We start from the raw sequence: 12,682 nt of genomic DNA, 5'->3' as shown, positions 1-12,682 counted from the left end.
CTGTAGCACATGTACATGTTGACTTCTGCACACAGCAAACCTCCCAAAACCCACGCACATCCCAGCAGGGTTGGATGGGACCCACACAGCCTCCTTGTGCATCCCCTGAACTCCCTACTCCAGAGCTGTAGAGGGTTTGAGTCTCAATCTAAATTTCCCCAGACCCAAAACATTCTCTCCAGCTCCAACCAGCCACTGCGTATGTGTTTCTGTATATCATGTTTAGAGGTTTATCTTTAGTTGCTTGGGATGAAGCAACTGCTTTTCAAACCCATGACGCAAAGATTTGGGTTAAATCTGGACTACAGCAGTGCAAGGCTGAACAGGCTAAGTGGTGAACTCCAGTCTCTGATGGATTCAAGGCCCATCCTCATTGATTTTTCTGGAGGGATAATGATGGAAAATACTTTTTTTTTTTTTTTTTTTTACTCCTGACATTAGTTCTACTTGGTCTCTTTGTGATTATTTTCTCTGGGCACAGCAGGGTGAATTGATCTACAAAATATTTTCAGGGATGGTGGAGGATTAAGTGTCTTGCACAGATACTTCAATGCAACAGTTGTTACCCAGGACTGTGAGAGAAAAACAGGGTGGGGTAAGGGAGTTGTTCATTTTCCTTCCACTAAGGTCAGCCTTAAATAACTGTCCCACCTCCCTCGGAGGCTGAGACAAGATAATAAGACAAAAATGTCAGAGCAAAGCACGGGGCCCCTCTATTTACAGCAAAGGCCAAATCGCTAACCAACAGATCGGAGCTTGCTTTCTAAACACCGATAAGCGGCAACTTTGAATTAACAGCCCCGGTTCCTCTGCTGCTGTAAATCAGCCTGACCCCGACTGCCCGCAGCACCCCAGTGCCTCCCCCCAGCCAGGGGCTCTCCGGCAGGAGGAGGGGGCTGCAGCAGTGGGCTTAACCCTCCCGGCCCCGGAGATCCCTGTGCCTGGCTCCAAACACCCCCCCTTCTTCCCCTCCCCAGCCCCCTATCACTAACAAGCCTTATCAGCAGGATTTACACCTCCTTGTCTAGGAACCCATAGGAAAGCCTATGGACTAGTTGCCAATGTGCATCCAAATCCTTAAAGTAGCTTTAAGTGCTCAAAACAATCCACTTACCCAGTGATAATTAATGGTATCAGACCTGGGAGTTCCCATTCCCTGGCAGGGGAGATCAGAACACTCTGCAGTGGGGTCCTGCCGACCACAAGCAGGAAAAGGAGCGGCCCTTCTGCTAGTCCTCGGCACCTCCTGGCCCCAGTGGAGCATCCTGAGAGTGAGGAATGACAATGCCAGGAAGATGGATGCCTGGGAGCAACCACAGCTCATAAGATCTGTGGTGGGCTGGGTTTTTTTCACTGCCAGATGCAGCGTTAGGAAAGGTGCTTTGGCACAGAGTTGTGCCAGCCAGCAAAACACCAAACACCATGTGGATGATGCTGTAGGAGTGAGGGGGACAGAGGAAAAAAATCACAGCTCCTGTCTCAGGTCCCAACCCAGCTGGAGGAACCTGAAGTGCTGAAGCTCAAAGCATACCCTGCGAAGGTGAAGGAGCAAGCAGCACCTCCAGAAGTGCTGGAGAAAAGTGGGGTTTTAGGTCAGTGTGCAGATGTCCAGCTGCAGAGATGGGCAGTGGTGAAAAACACAGTAGTATGTGACAAAGTAATTGATTTTCAATCCATGAGACCACTTTACAGCTGGGACAAATCCAGTCTGAGCCAGCAAAAAACATTCCTTTGTTTTTTGGCATTTTCCTCCTCACCTGCTTGCTGCCTCGGTGGCTTACAGCGCCCAGTTACAGCACCCAGCACTTCTGGCTGTGTCTGCTGGTGTCTGGTGGCCTGCCTGTCCTTTCCAGCATCGAGACCAAGGACCAGGTCATCCTCTCCTCTGTTTTACCAAAGGCTTCTCCAGGTCCAAGGGGTACCTGTGATGCCACCTGCTGTGGAAGCCATGGTGGTGGCACTATGAGACTTCAGTGCCTACAATTTTGGACACTGGAGAAAGCTCCCTGACAGGCTCAATGGCCCCTCTCATGGCTGTTTCCTGAGGACTGGGTCAACATCCTCTCTGTTTGTTGTCGTGGACTCGACCACACGGAGGACAGACATGGTATCAGTGCTGAAAATGGGTATTTTTAGATTGGTGCTGATCAGGCTACTCTTCCAGTGCTTCTCCACTCAGTGGAAGTTATTTGTTACTTTTGTTTCTCAGTACTTGTCCTCTGGCAGGGTGTCATCACCTCTTCTAATGTTTCCCCATCTCCACCAAAGGATTACTTTTGGGCCATTAATAGCCACAGATTTAATCTTCTCCTCATTGATAAACGAACTAATTTGTTCTGCTGCGTCTGCTAATAGCTGTGTCTAGGAACTAATAACAGCTCTTAGGTGCTATTTTCTTCTTTACCTTCTCAAAAAATATGTGGCTGGCAATATTTTCATAGGGTTAAAAGGAGCGTAGCTGTTTTTTCCATCTCTATTTATAACCTTGCATATGCTCTTCCCAAAGTGGATGGGAAAGGTTTTGGGAGCTTTACTCTAGAGATCATTAAATTTGGTCTAGCTCACTTGAGTAGCTGTACCTGTGGAGAGGTTTGAGCCTGCAGAGGCCAGGGGGGCTTGAGCAAGGTGCAGCCAAACTAATTTGCAGATTCTGTGGTCCCTGACGAGCTGGGCTTGTCAAAGGTCACCATTTCCCTGTGAGAGCCGTTATGTACTCAGGAAGGGTGGCCGGAGGGTTTGAGCTGCACGAGGCTGTTCTCAGAGCTGCAGCACACGTGGGAATCTCCCTTGTTCTCTAAGGAAAGCTACTGGCTCTTTGGAATTGCTTCCTGGAGCATCTTCTGACAGTGAGCTGCATCTCCAGGGGTGCGCCTGTACTCACAGCCCTCTCTGCTCCTCACAGCTAACCCAGAGCTGATGGGAGCGGATGGGTCAGACCTGGATGGTTACACTGGGCTTTGGGATAGCCCTGCTGTTTTATAAACCCATCCTTTGTGCTCTAAGCAGCAGGATAATGTCCCTGGCATGGGAGAGCCTGGTAAATTGTGAAGTCCACAGTAGGCAGGAGCATCTCTCTTGAGCCTGGTGGCTGATGGGGCAATGGGGGTGGCTCACATGCCCAGCAGCCAGGTGGCCACCCGGATTAGTTTATGGAAGCAGCTGAGATTACTTATATCCCAGTGAGCATCCCCCTGCTCTGCTTGCACAATGCCCCCTTTGAAGCAAGGGCATCTCTCATTGTGTGGCTCCAGATAAACCAAAGCCTCACCCTTTGCTTTAGCAGCCCCTCCTCTCCCCAAGGCCATGTACTTTTGCAGGCATCTTTGCAGGTATTCCCATGATTAATGCCCCTCCTCAGTGCCAGGTTCACCTCCCTGCCCTTCATCTCACACCAGTACAACTGCACATGTACTTGGGCACATTCATGGGAGCAGAGCCACTGGAAACCACATGGAAACAGGGAGCACCAAGGATGCTGGTCACCCCCAAAACCTGCTCTTGGGAATGCAGACCCCTCAGGGTGATTGGGGCTGTATTTCAGCAGGCTGCTGGCACAGCACAGATGAGCACTGGGGCTCTTTGCTTCACAAGCCACTGAATTCACCCCACAGGGAAGAGGAGCCATGTGGTCACTGCTGTGTGGATCCCTGCTACTCCTCTGGAACAATGCACACGCAAGCATGGGAAGGACAGTGGCAGCCGCCACAGGGCATCAGAGCAGCAAGGGGGATGTGGGTGGCATTTTGGGGTCCCTGGGTGCTGAGAACTCGTTTGCCTACAGCCCTGACCTTTGCTGTCACTAAAACTTGCACAAGCTTGTAATTTTTAACTAGTTCCCCTGTAGCAGGCGTGTTATTTTTTCAGGACGGGGTTTGAAAATGCGAGACATCTACAGTAGTAAAGATTTTATTGTGCTGGCAGCGGACTGTAAAACTCGATTACATGACACCAGGGATTGCCTAAACCTTGTTCCCACTGATGCAACTGCTCAGGCTTGGGGGGATGTGAGGAAGGGAGGTGGTTTTGAGTCACGTCTGGAGGTGCTTTAGCACGAAGGGCAGGAGCAGCCCACTCCCACCCAGCCACTTCCACCCTTCAGCCAAGTGAGCCCAATGTGGACCTGAGGATCTGGGGGGATCACAGGAGGCATGCATAACTGAAACAATGGATGAGTGCTTGGCTCCTCACTGCCTAATGACATGAAAATCATAGGGAAGCCCAGCCTGGAAGGAGTAAGCGGAGATTTTTCTGTAGAAAAAGCTTTTCCATCTACAAATGGGCTCCCCTGTTGGCCCCCTCTCTCAGTTTGCTGCTGACATGGGAGTTTTCCCTCTAAGACAAAACTTTCCGCAGTTTGTATCCATTTTATATCCATTTATATGACTGCTAGCGTTTTTCATATTCCAAAGGACCATTTATGGTAAGAAAATACGTTTTCCAATAAATAATCAAAGTGATCATATTTTGGAAGGGGAAAAAAATCATAGTAGGAAACTTTTGCAAAAAAAAAAAATTGGCCTGTGCTGAACACTGAGCCAGCATGATATCTTTTTTCCTTCCAATAAATCTTCTGGCTTATTTCTGTACCCAAACTACAGTGAGCCAAGAGGAATTCCTGAATGCTTGGGTACAGTCAGCCCTTCCCCTGCTGCGGCATGCTGTAGGAATGCCACGAGCTTTTTGAAGCTACCTCCAGGATTTGGTTAGCCAAGAGTAAGAGAAGCAACAGGCTAGGAACATGGCACTTTGCAAGCAAAATAAAGCAGCTTTTTTTGCTACACCAGTGGTGTAAGCCTCAGGGAAGGGGAAAGTCTGGCAGGGAAGCTGACTAGAAGGGAGACAATGGTGGATGGAGGAGCCTCCTTACAAAGTCCCTCTGTCAGTAAAACATGGGTTCAGGTGAGCTCAGGTAACATTAAGCAGTGCAAGCAGGAAAGCCCTAAACGGCAAATCTCAGCTTGTGATTAACCTGGGGAACACCCTGCTCAGGAGCCTTTCCAAGGCAATCACTTGACTGAGGTCCATTGAACCTCGAGCAGTGTGATGACTGCAGGCAAATGATTGCCAAGGAGACCTGGAGGGCAATTCTGCGGGTTGTCCTCTTTGTGTGAGATTCCAGGTGCGAGGTCCCTGCTGTGGAGGAAGCATGAGTCACACAAGACTTCTCCTCCTGGCTTTGGCAACCTACTTCAGCCGGGGTAAAATGGCAGGTCTTATCCTATGTAGCTGCTAACTCCCCATCTTTAACCAGCAGTAAGGTCTCAGTAAGTGAATTCCCTGAACTCCTATCTTGCTGAAACCTGAGTCCCTCTTCATGGGTATACCACTAGGTCATTCAAGTACATCCAGTATCTTTTTTGAGGGGAAGAGAGGCAGAGATAATGTTACACATTGTGCAGAAATGCTATTAACTGTAGTTGAGCATCACAACTTGGATTTATTAGCAGGGGGCTGAAAGACCGACATGGCAGGGGATGTAACTGATAACCTTGTCTTGCATCCGTTTGAGCAAATGGGTTCCGTCCCTGTGCGCTCATCGGAGATTTAGCGCTTCTCACAAGCGTTTTTGCAATCACAGTCACTTAGCAAACATATGATACTTCACACTCAAAGCCGTGACAGGGGCATATGGCACTTCCTACCTCCTAAGTGTTGATGGACAGAATTGCTCTGACTATTCAAGGAATCAAAGGCCTGGTTCGAATCTCAAGGCATTGCGTTGATTTCGGTGAACTTCCTTCTGATTTATCCTGTGTATGGAGAACGAGGCTTATTCTAAGTTAAACAAGCAAGAGAGTTCGAACAGATGAAAATGTCTCCTACTCAGTGGTGCTCAGCACTTGCAGTCTCAAAAGTTGGAGCACTGGGAAGTTTGAAGATTATCTCATCCCCAGCATTTAAAATAGGCCTTTTCAGGCAGAAAAAATAAATAAAAGGAGAAAAGAAAAAGAAAGTATACTTTTAGCAGGAAAAAGTACAGGCTCGCTATTGGTGGCAGAAAAGTTGAGCACAAAGGTACTCAAAAATTGGATAATGTTGTGAAAAAGAGCAAGAGCTAGATCTGTTGCCAAAATCAGATCCAGAAAAGCCGGTGGACCACTCCTGACCCACCATCTCCTTTTAAAAGCAAACTTACCAGCCAGAATGGAGATAATCAGATATCTCCTTGTTTTCGCAGGGATTTACCAGAAACGTTTCTTGGTGGTGAAGACACCACTTTGGACAGAGCCCCAGAGGAAAGACCTGAGTTACTCAGAGCTCTCAGCTGCAAATGGCAGTGACTGAGCCTTTACTCTGCTTAATCCCAAACAGGAATTTGAAGGGGAAGGTGAAGGAGAAGGGGGAGAAGGGGAAAAGGCTTATTTTTTTTTCACGTACACAATTCCAAATGCTCAAACTCTGGACCTGTGCTGAGCCAAAACGACCACCCAAGGTCTCCTGCAAAATGCAGATGTTATTCCTCCCCCTGCCCAAGCAGTGGACGCGTGTCTCTTGCTGTGCACCGCGTGGCCAGTGAGCCTCCGCACAATAATGTGTTTTCTTTCTCCTAACACCTGACAGTAGCATGATTTCACCAACCACTTGGTCCCATTGCTGCATACTTTCCAAGGTGATATAAATCAAACAGATTAACATGTTTGCTTTTAATTTTACATTTTAGAAACAGCTGTTGAACCACCTCAATGCCAACAGTGTCTATTGCCAGCATTAGTCTCATTAGTAATCATTGCAGCTGTAATAGCACCATTATCTCCTGCTAAAAGGGTCACCGATGGCTCAGGACAGAGCTTCAGGGAAGCGAGAAGAGCGGACTAAATGAGATGGAAACTGCAAACAGTTGCTTCTGTCTTAACTTGCATAAAGACCTGTGGATGCTGCGCAGAGGGAAATTAATTTGCACAAGTAGCAAAAATTTTGGCTAGAGTGTCATCAAGTAGGTGGGGCTTATGGTAGCTCTTGTGTCACTTGGGCTAACGTAAAGCATATAAATATGGGAAGGAGAGAATGGGGACATTACTACCAACCATCTTCATCCCTCAGACCGAACTTCTCTCCACCTCTTGCTGCCACCTCTTGGGTAAGTCAGACTGCCTCCCTTTCACCTTCTACCTCTTTTCAGACCTGTCTTAAGTTGACGTAGCAGGTGGCGACAAGTGTGGCTCATCGACCCAGGAAAATGAGGTCTTTGAGCACATTGTGCTGGTTTTGGGCCATCATCACACATTACAGCCCATTCTGACTGGGCAGAGAGGGTTTTTCCCCTGAAGGGGTCTGCTGATCTTGGCTGTCAAGGGCATGTACGCTATAGGGATTGGTGGGATGGTTCTTCCAGCCTTTTGAAGCAAGACAGCAGGGAGTCTGAGACTGATGGAGCATGGAGATGGACTTATGGTTATAGTCAGTAGCCATTTACTGTCACTTGTAAAGCCTGATGCAGGAAGCTCTCCTTCCTTCTCAAACTAGAAGGTCCATCACCTACCTTGGTCTCATTTCCTTGTCTGAGGAGCTGAAAGTCATAAAATGCTTGATTTCAACCTATTTTTACCTCCTAGACTCTCCTGTGTCTCCTCTGCCTCTTACCCCTAGGCCTCACCCTGCCCACCATGGCTCTCTGGATCCGATCGCTGCCTCTCCTGGCCCTGCTCGCCCTTTCTGGCCCCGGGAGCAGCCACGCAGCTGTCAGCCAGCACCTCTGTGGCTCCCACTTGGTGGAGGCTCTATACCTGGTGTGTGGGGAGCGGGGCTTCTTCTACCAACCCAAAGCCCGGCGGGATGTTGAGCAGCCTCTAGGTAAGTCGGGCTGACCGTGAGAGCAGCCGCGTGCTATGTGATGCGAGATGCAAGAACCGCCTGTGTTTGACAGTGACACCAGGAATGTCCTTACCACGGGGAATGCCAGGAATACCTTTGGCATACCAACAGCGTCACATTGCCAGTGAAAAGCTCTTCAGGTTAAAAAGGCAGATGAGAGGGCAGGCAGGGGGAGAGGATTTATGAGGCAAAAGGAATTGTGCCTGAAAGCTCAAACTCATCTATTTCTTTGTGCAGCCGTTACACCAGCCTGGGAGTACTCAAAGAAAATAAAAGTGGGAGGAACTCAAGAAGATTCCTTCTGCCCCAAGACAGGATCAGTTGTCCCCATTCTCTTTCTTAGCCATGTTTTTCTAGTGCATTCATAAAAACCTCCAGAGAGAAAGCTTCTTCTGCCTTCTAGAGCTGCCCATTCCCAAGTTTAACTGACCTTCTTCCTGAGTGTTTCTTCCCAATATCCAACCTGAACATCCCTTGCTGTAAATGATTTCTTGTTTTCTCAATAGTGGACATGGGGAAGAGCCTAGTCCTTTCATCTTTATGATTGCTTTTCAAAATGTTTGAATACTGTTCCCATGTCTAGTTTTAAGCTCTCCTCAGCTACACAACCCTACTACCTTCTTAGGTCATATTTTCTAGATGTCTAAACATGCAAGTTGTTCTGCATTTGTCTACATGTTGCTGACTGATAAGGCCTGGAGAAGCACATTGAACATTCTGCCTTCCAAGCTTCTAATCAAGACTGTGAATAGATGCAGAAGAGACCCCTGCCCAAATCACATCCATCTCAATCCTTTTGTTTCAAGATCAACCTTTAACCTCCTCTGACTACTATACATCTCTCCCACCATTTCTCTTCCCATCAAGTGCTGTCTTCATTCATGTCCAATTCCTTCTCCTGTGTATGCAACCATCCTGCGAAATAGCCTTAGGGGTCATTGTAAGGTGAAACAAGATAATGCCGTAGCAGAGGGCTTGCCATGATTTGTTCAGGATGTCATTTACTCCATTCTCTGATTATTAATTTCTGGAGACCACCACAAATGGGTTGGAGGTTGCATCAGCCAAATTACCTAGATACTGTACAGAGAATTTCATCGTGCCAAATAGAATGGAAGTATTTGAGGATTTTCCACCTCTTCTTTCAGGACTTTTGCCTGAGCCACCACCTCTTTGTCACACAATCTGGTTATGTTTACAGTCTGCTCACAGCTGGCTCAAAGGATGAAGACAAGTAAATCACAAAACATTGACTAGCTATTTCCTCTTCTACTTAACATTAGACTAAATTTTTCCCAAATTTCCCTTCTAGCACACTAGCATAATGATTTTGTGTTACTCTTGTGCCTTGTTCATTGCCTCACGCTTTGGGGGCTTGGGGATTTTGCATCTTGTACTGTACTTGTATTGCCCTAGAAACCACATCTCATTCTCACTTTCCAGGCATTTTCTCTTTGTTGTCAGGGATTTTTTCCTGCAGGAAAAAATCAGTGATTTATTTGCCATTTTCCATATTTTCATTGGGCAACTAAAACCTGAACAGATCTATGCACAAGTTTTCAAGTTCTCACCAGCAAATAAGACATTCTGTTGAGTTTTATCTGTGTCCAAATACCCTAATTTATCCTTGCTTCTAAAAACTTGCCCCCAGCTGGGAACACAGACCCACACAAATGCTTTTGCTGTCAGCTTGAGGCTATATCCAGGCAGCCAACTGCATCAGGCTGTTCAGGAACAGCTGGGAAATGCACCCGGCCTCAGAACTGGACTGTCCCTGCAACCCCATGAACATCCCAGTTGTCTGCCCTGGCTCCCAGAAGAGTGGGTAACTGCCTAAAGGGTGCTGCAATCCCAAACTCTTCTCTCTAGAGCAGACAATCCCATTTTATTATCTTACTTACTAGCTGCTCACCCCACGGAGGGTGCAGAGTTTCTCTTCTTCTCCGCACGTCTTCCCCAATAAAGCCCCTGTGTTTCTTTGCCCCTCACACTGCCAATAGCCACTCGGCATCTTCTGAACACCACAGGATTATTTTGGGAGAGGAAACAGGGAGCTTGCAGGTGCTACAAGCAGCATCAACCTGGGGAAACCTGTGCAACTTCCTTCCCATTTTCCAACCAACTCTGGATTAAAAATCTGGTGCCTGCTAAGGGGATGTCTGCAGGGCTCAAGAGCCGGGGCTGATGCTGTGCGATGTCCCACAACTTCACTTCTTCTTCCCTGGCAGTGAGCGGTCCCTTGCACGGTGAGCTGGGAGAGCTGCCCTTCCAGCAGGAGGAGTTTGAGAAAGTGAAGCGAGGGATCGTTGAGCAATGCTGCCACAACACCTGCTCCCTCTACCAGCTGGAAAACTACTGCGATTAGCAGCAGGGCCGGCGCTGGGGAGCTCGCGGGCCGCGGGCAGAAACACGCGCTTACGCTACTGCATCGTCGAAGCAATTGAATAAATGTTGTGGATCTATTGGAAGGACTGTGCTGGTTCCTGCGTCCACATCTTTTTGTCTGCTTTAGAGTGTCAGTGTCCATGCTTGGGTAAGGCAGTTTTCAGCCATAACTTCACATTATCCTTCTGCCACACAAATGAACTCCATGGGAGCAAGGGAGGGAGCAGCTTTGGAGCAGGTATATAGAGCATCTGGCACCCCCAGTGCTTGGAGAATGAGCAGGAGAAGGCAGAGAGGTTTGAACAAGACTTTTCTCGCTAGGGAAACATTACAGGGGAATATCTGTAACAATGTCATGCTGATCAACTTCCTGCAGTTCACAGCCCAAATATAGCCAGGCAGCTGGAGACCGAACTTCCTCAGCTACATAATGGAAACAGTAGAGATTAAGCAAAGAATTATGTCACCTATTCATTGTACTCAGAAAAATCATGGATGACCACCATGGCCAATTTAGAAAGTGAGTCTAGTTCCCACTTCTGCTTGTGGGAGGCCCAGGGAGAGTCCCTGCTGTGGGATGTGCTTGTTGTTCACAAGGATATGACAAGCCATGTACTGAAAGTGGATTTAGTCCAGAAGGAGTTTTGAATCTATTGCCCATGTGCTGGGCAGTATCCCTGCTCCTGCTGCTGCAAACCTCTTTCAAATATCTGGCCCCAAAATTGCCACTTTCTTTGAGGAAAAGCTGCCACAGCAGTTCGAGCTGGCCAGAGTGTCCCAGTGTGTAGGGAAGGGCTGTGTTCCCTCTGCCGAGGGACTCCCGTGGCAGTCTATGGCAAAAAACCATGCAGAGGGGCTCTGCGGGACGGGCTCAGCCTGGCAGAGGTGACAGCAGCAGCCAGGGCTGCATTTTGCTGGTGGCAGATTTTGAAAGCTGGTCTGAGAGGAGCCTGTGGTTTTAACAGCCTCATTTCCCAAACCAGTTCCGACTGCCTCCAGTGGAGCTGCACAGATGGAAGCTGCCATCTCATCCCTGCCTGGATGCATTACTCCCAATCCTATCATGAGCACAAAACTGGCCAAACCACTGCAAACTGAAAGGCTGGAAGAGCAGCTGGAGCAGCTGCTGAAAAGGAGATACAGACATAAAAAATGAAATCAGAAAGCACTCATGATTCCCTGTGGTGACCTTGCATACAAATTCCCTCAGTGCATTCAAAAGCCCAAGACAGGGGCCTCCTCCTGCAGGTGCCACATCAGTGCTACTCAGCCAGTCCTGCTCCCCCTGACCACCCTTCCATCCCTCTCCATCACCCTTTCTGCCAGGCCCCACTGAACATTCCTAGCAGCAAAGCTTTCAACTGTGACAAGCAGCTTCAGACCAAAATCTTGCAGTTGTGAAAGCATGGCAAGACATATTCTGTTTCTGAGCTGCTTGGCTCCCACCAAACCTCACAGTGTATAACTCCAGTGGTTTCTAGAGGGGACTCCCTAGAAGCAATTCTCCTACCTGTCCTGGTGAACCATGAGATCAGGACAAGTGTTACTGCAAAAAAGAAGAAAAAACCCAACAAAATTGCAGAGCTATTGCTCATGGTAAGGCCACCAACATATTCAGGCATGCAGCCAAGCACAAGCAATCCCATCCATCCAGGAGACACCACCCTGATCCAAAAGGCAGATGCTCAGGTCTGCTTGTATGTTCTGGAGGGAAAGGACATCCAGCCATGGTGGTTCCTCCATCTGGCAGAGCCCTGTTTATCTGCTGGCACTCCTGCCCTGGCAGCGATGCTCTGCTCGGGTGAGGACAGCTCTTCAGAGATGCCCAGCTCATTTCCTGTCCTCTGCCATTGTTTGGTCTGATCCTTTGTTTGTTTGCTTTTTCTGAGAGCTCTCAATTAGGACTTGTTGGGAAATTGCAAATGCCACTTTTTCTGCTGGAAAATGTTGATTCATCAAAGTCAGCACTCCCCACAGGACCGGACTGGTTTTAGCAAGGCAGGATTTGAAAGGATGAAGGGACATTGAAGGTTCAGGTGCCTGCTCTTCATCCTCTGCATCCAATTGCCCAAGACCCCAAGCCAACCACCAGGCTCTGGGCTACTCTAGGATGGACACTTTTGCTTCTGCTGAAAGATTTCAGAAGGTGACCACCAAGGTCAGGGAGGGACGGATGGCCCCATGTCAGCTTTAGGGACCCAAGCTGTCTGAGCTCTCTGCAGAGCACATGCAGGTGCTGTTGCTCCCTTCCTCCCCACAGCAAGAGCTGTCCTGGAGATGAGTGGCCTACGGTGAGCTACGCTGCTCTCCAGGAGGCACAGGAGAAAATACTGCATCCGTTTTCAAACTGTAGGAAGCCTAAAAAAAAAAAAAAAAAAAAAAATTCTACCTTTGCTTTCCAGAACTGAAAATAACATAAAGGGCCAGCTCTTCACTTTTTAAAAGCTGCGGTAAGGTGAAGGCCAAAGGAGAACAAAGGTACTTT

At 48.3% G+C, this 12,682-nt stretch overlaps 1 protein-coding gene across 1 annotated transcript; it reads left to right on the top strand.

The window, feature by feature from the left end:
• The first annotated feature begins 7,005 nt into the window (after window positions 1-7,005).
• LOC116446092 (insulin) lies at window positions 7,006-10,183 on the top strand. The gene is made up of 3 exons (XM_032113308.1): window positions 7,006-7,078; window positions 7,588-7,791; window positions 10,041-10,183. The coding sequence occupies exons 1-3, from the start codon at window positions 7,006-7,008 to the stop codon at window positions 10,175-10,177; spliced, it is 414 nt and encodes a 137-aa protein (XP_031969199.1). The 3' UTR covers window positions 10,178-10,183.
• Window positions 10,184-12,682: the final 2,499 nt, after the last annotated feature.

The sequence above is a fragment of the Corvus moneduloides genome, chromosome 6, assembly GCF_009650955.1.
Source record: "Corvus moneduloides isolate bCorMon1 chromosome 6, bCorMon1.pri, whole genome shotgun sequence".
In the NCBI taxonomy this organism is placed as follows: Eukaryota; Metazoa; Chordata; class Aves; order Passeriformes; family Corvidae; genus Corvus; species Corvus moneduloides.
Note: the sequence above shows the minus strand (reverse complement) of the source record. Positions and strands in the feature narration are given on the sequence as shown.

What these genes read in the sequence shown, in the direction of transcription:
- LOC116446092 (XM_032113308.1), top strand. Translation starts at nt 7,006, where the DNA reads ATGGGGACATTACTACCAACCATCTTCATCCCTCAGACCGAACTTCTC. An exon ending in CTCTTGCTGCCACCTCTTGG is followed by an intron (nt 7,079 to 7,587) that starts GTAAGTCAGACT and finishes TCTTACCCCTAG; the next exon opens with GCCTCACCCTGCCCACCATG. An exon ending in GGATGTTGAGCAGCCTCTAG is followed by an intron (nt 7,792 to 10,040) that starts GTAAGTCGGGCT and finishes CTTCCCTGGCAG; the next exon opens with TGAGCGGTCCCTTGCACGGT.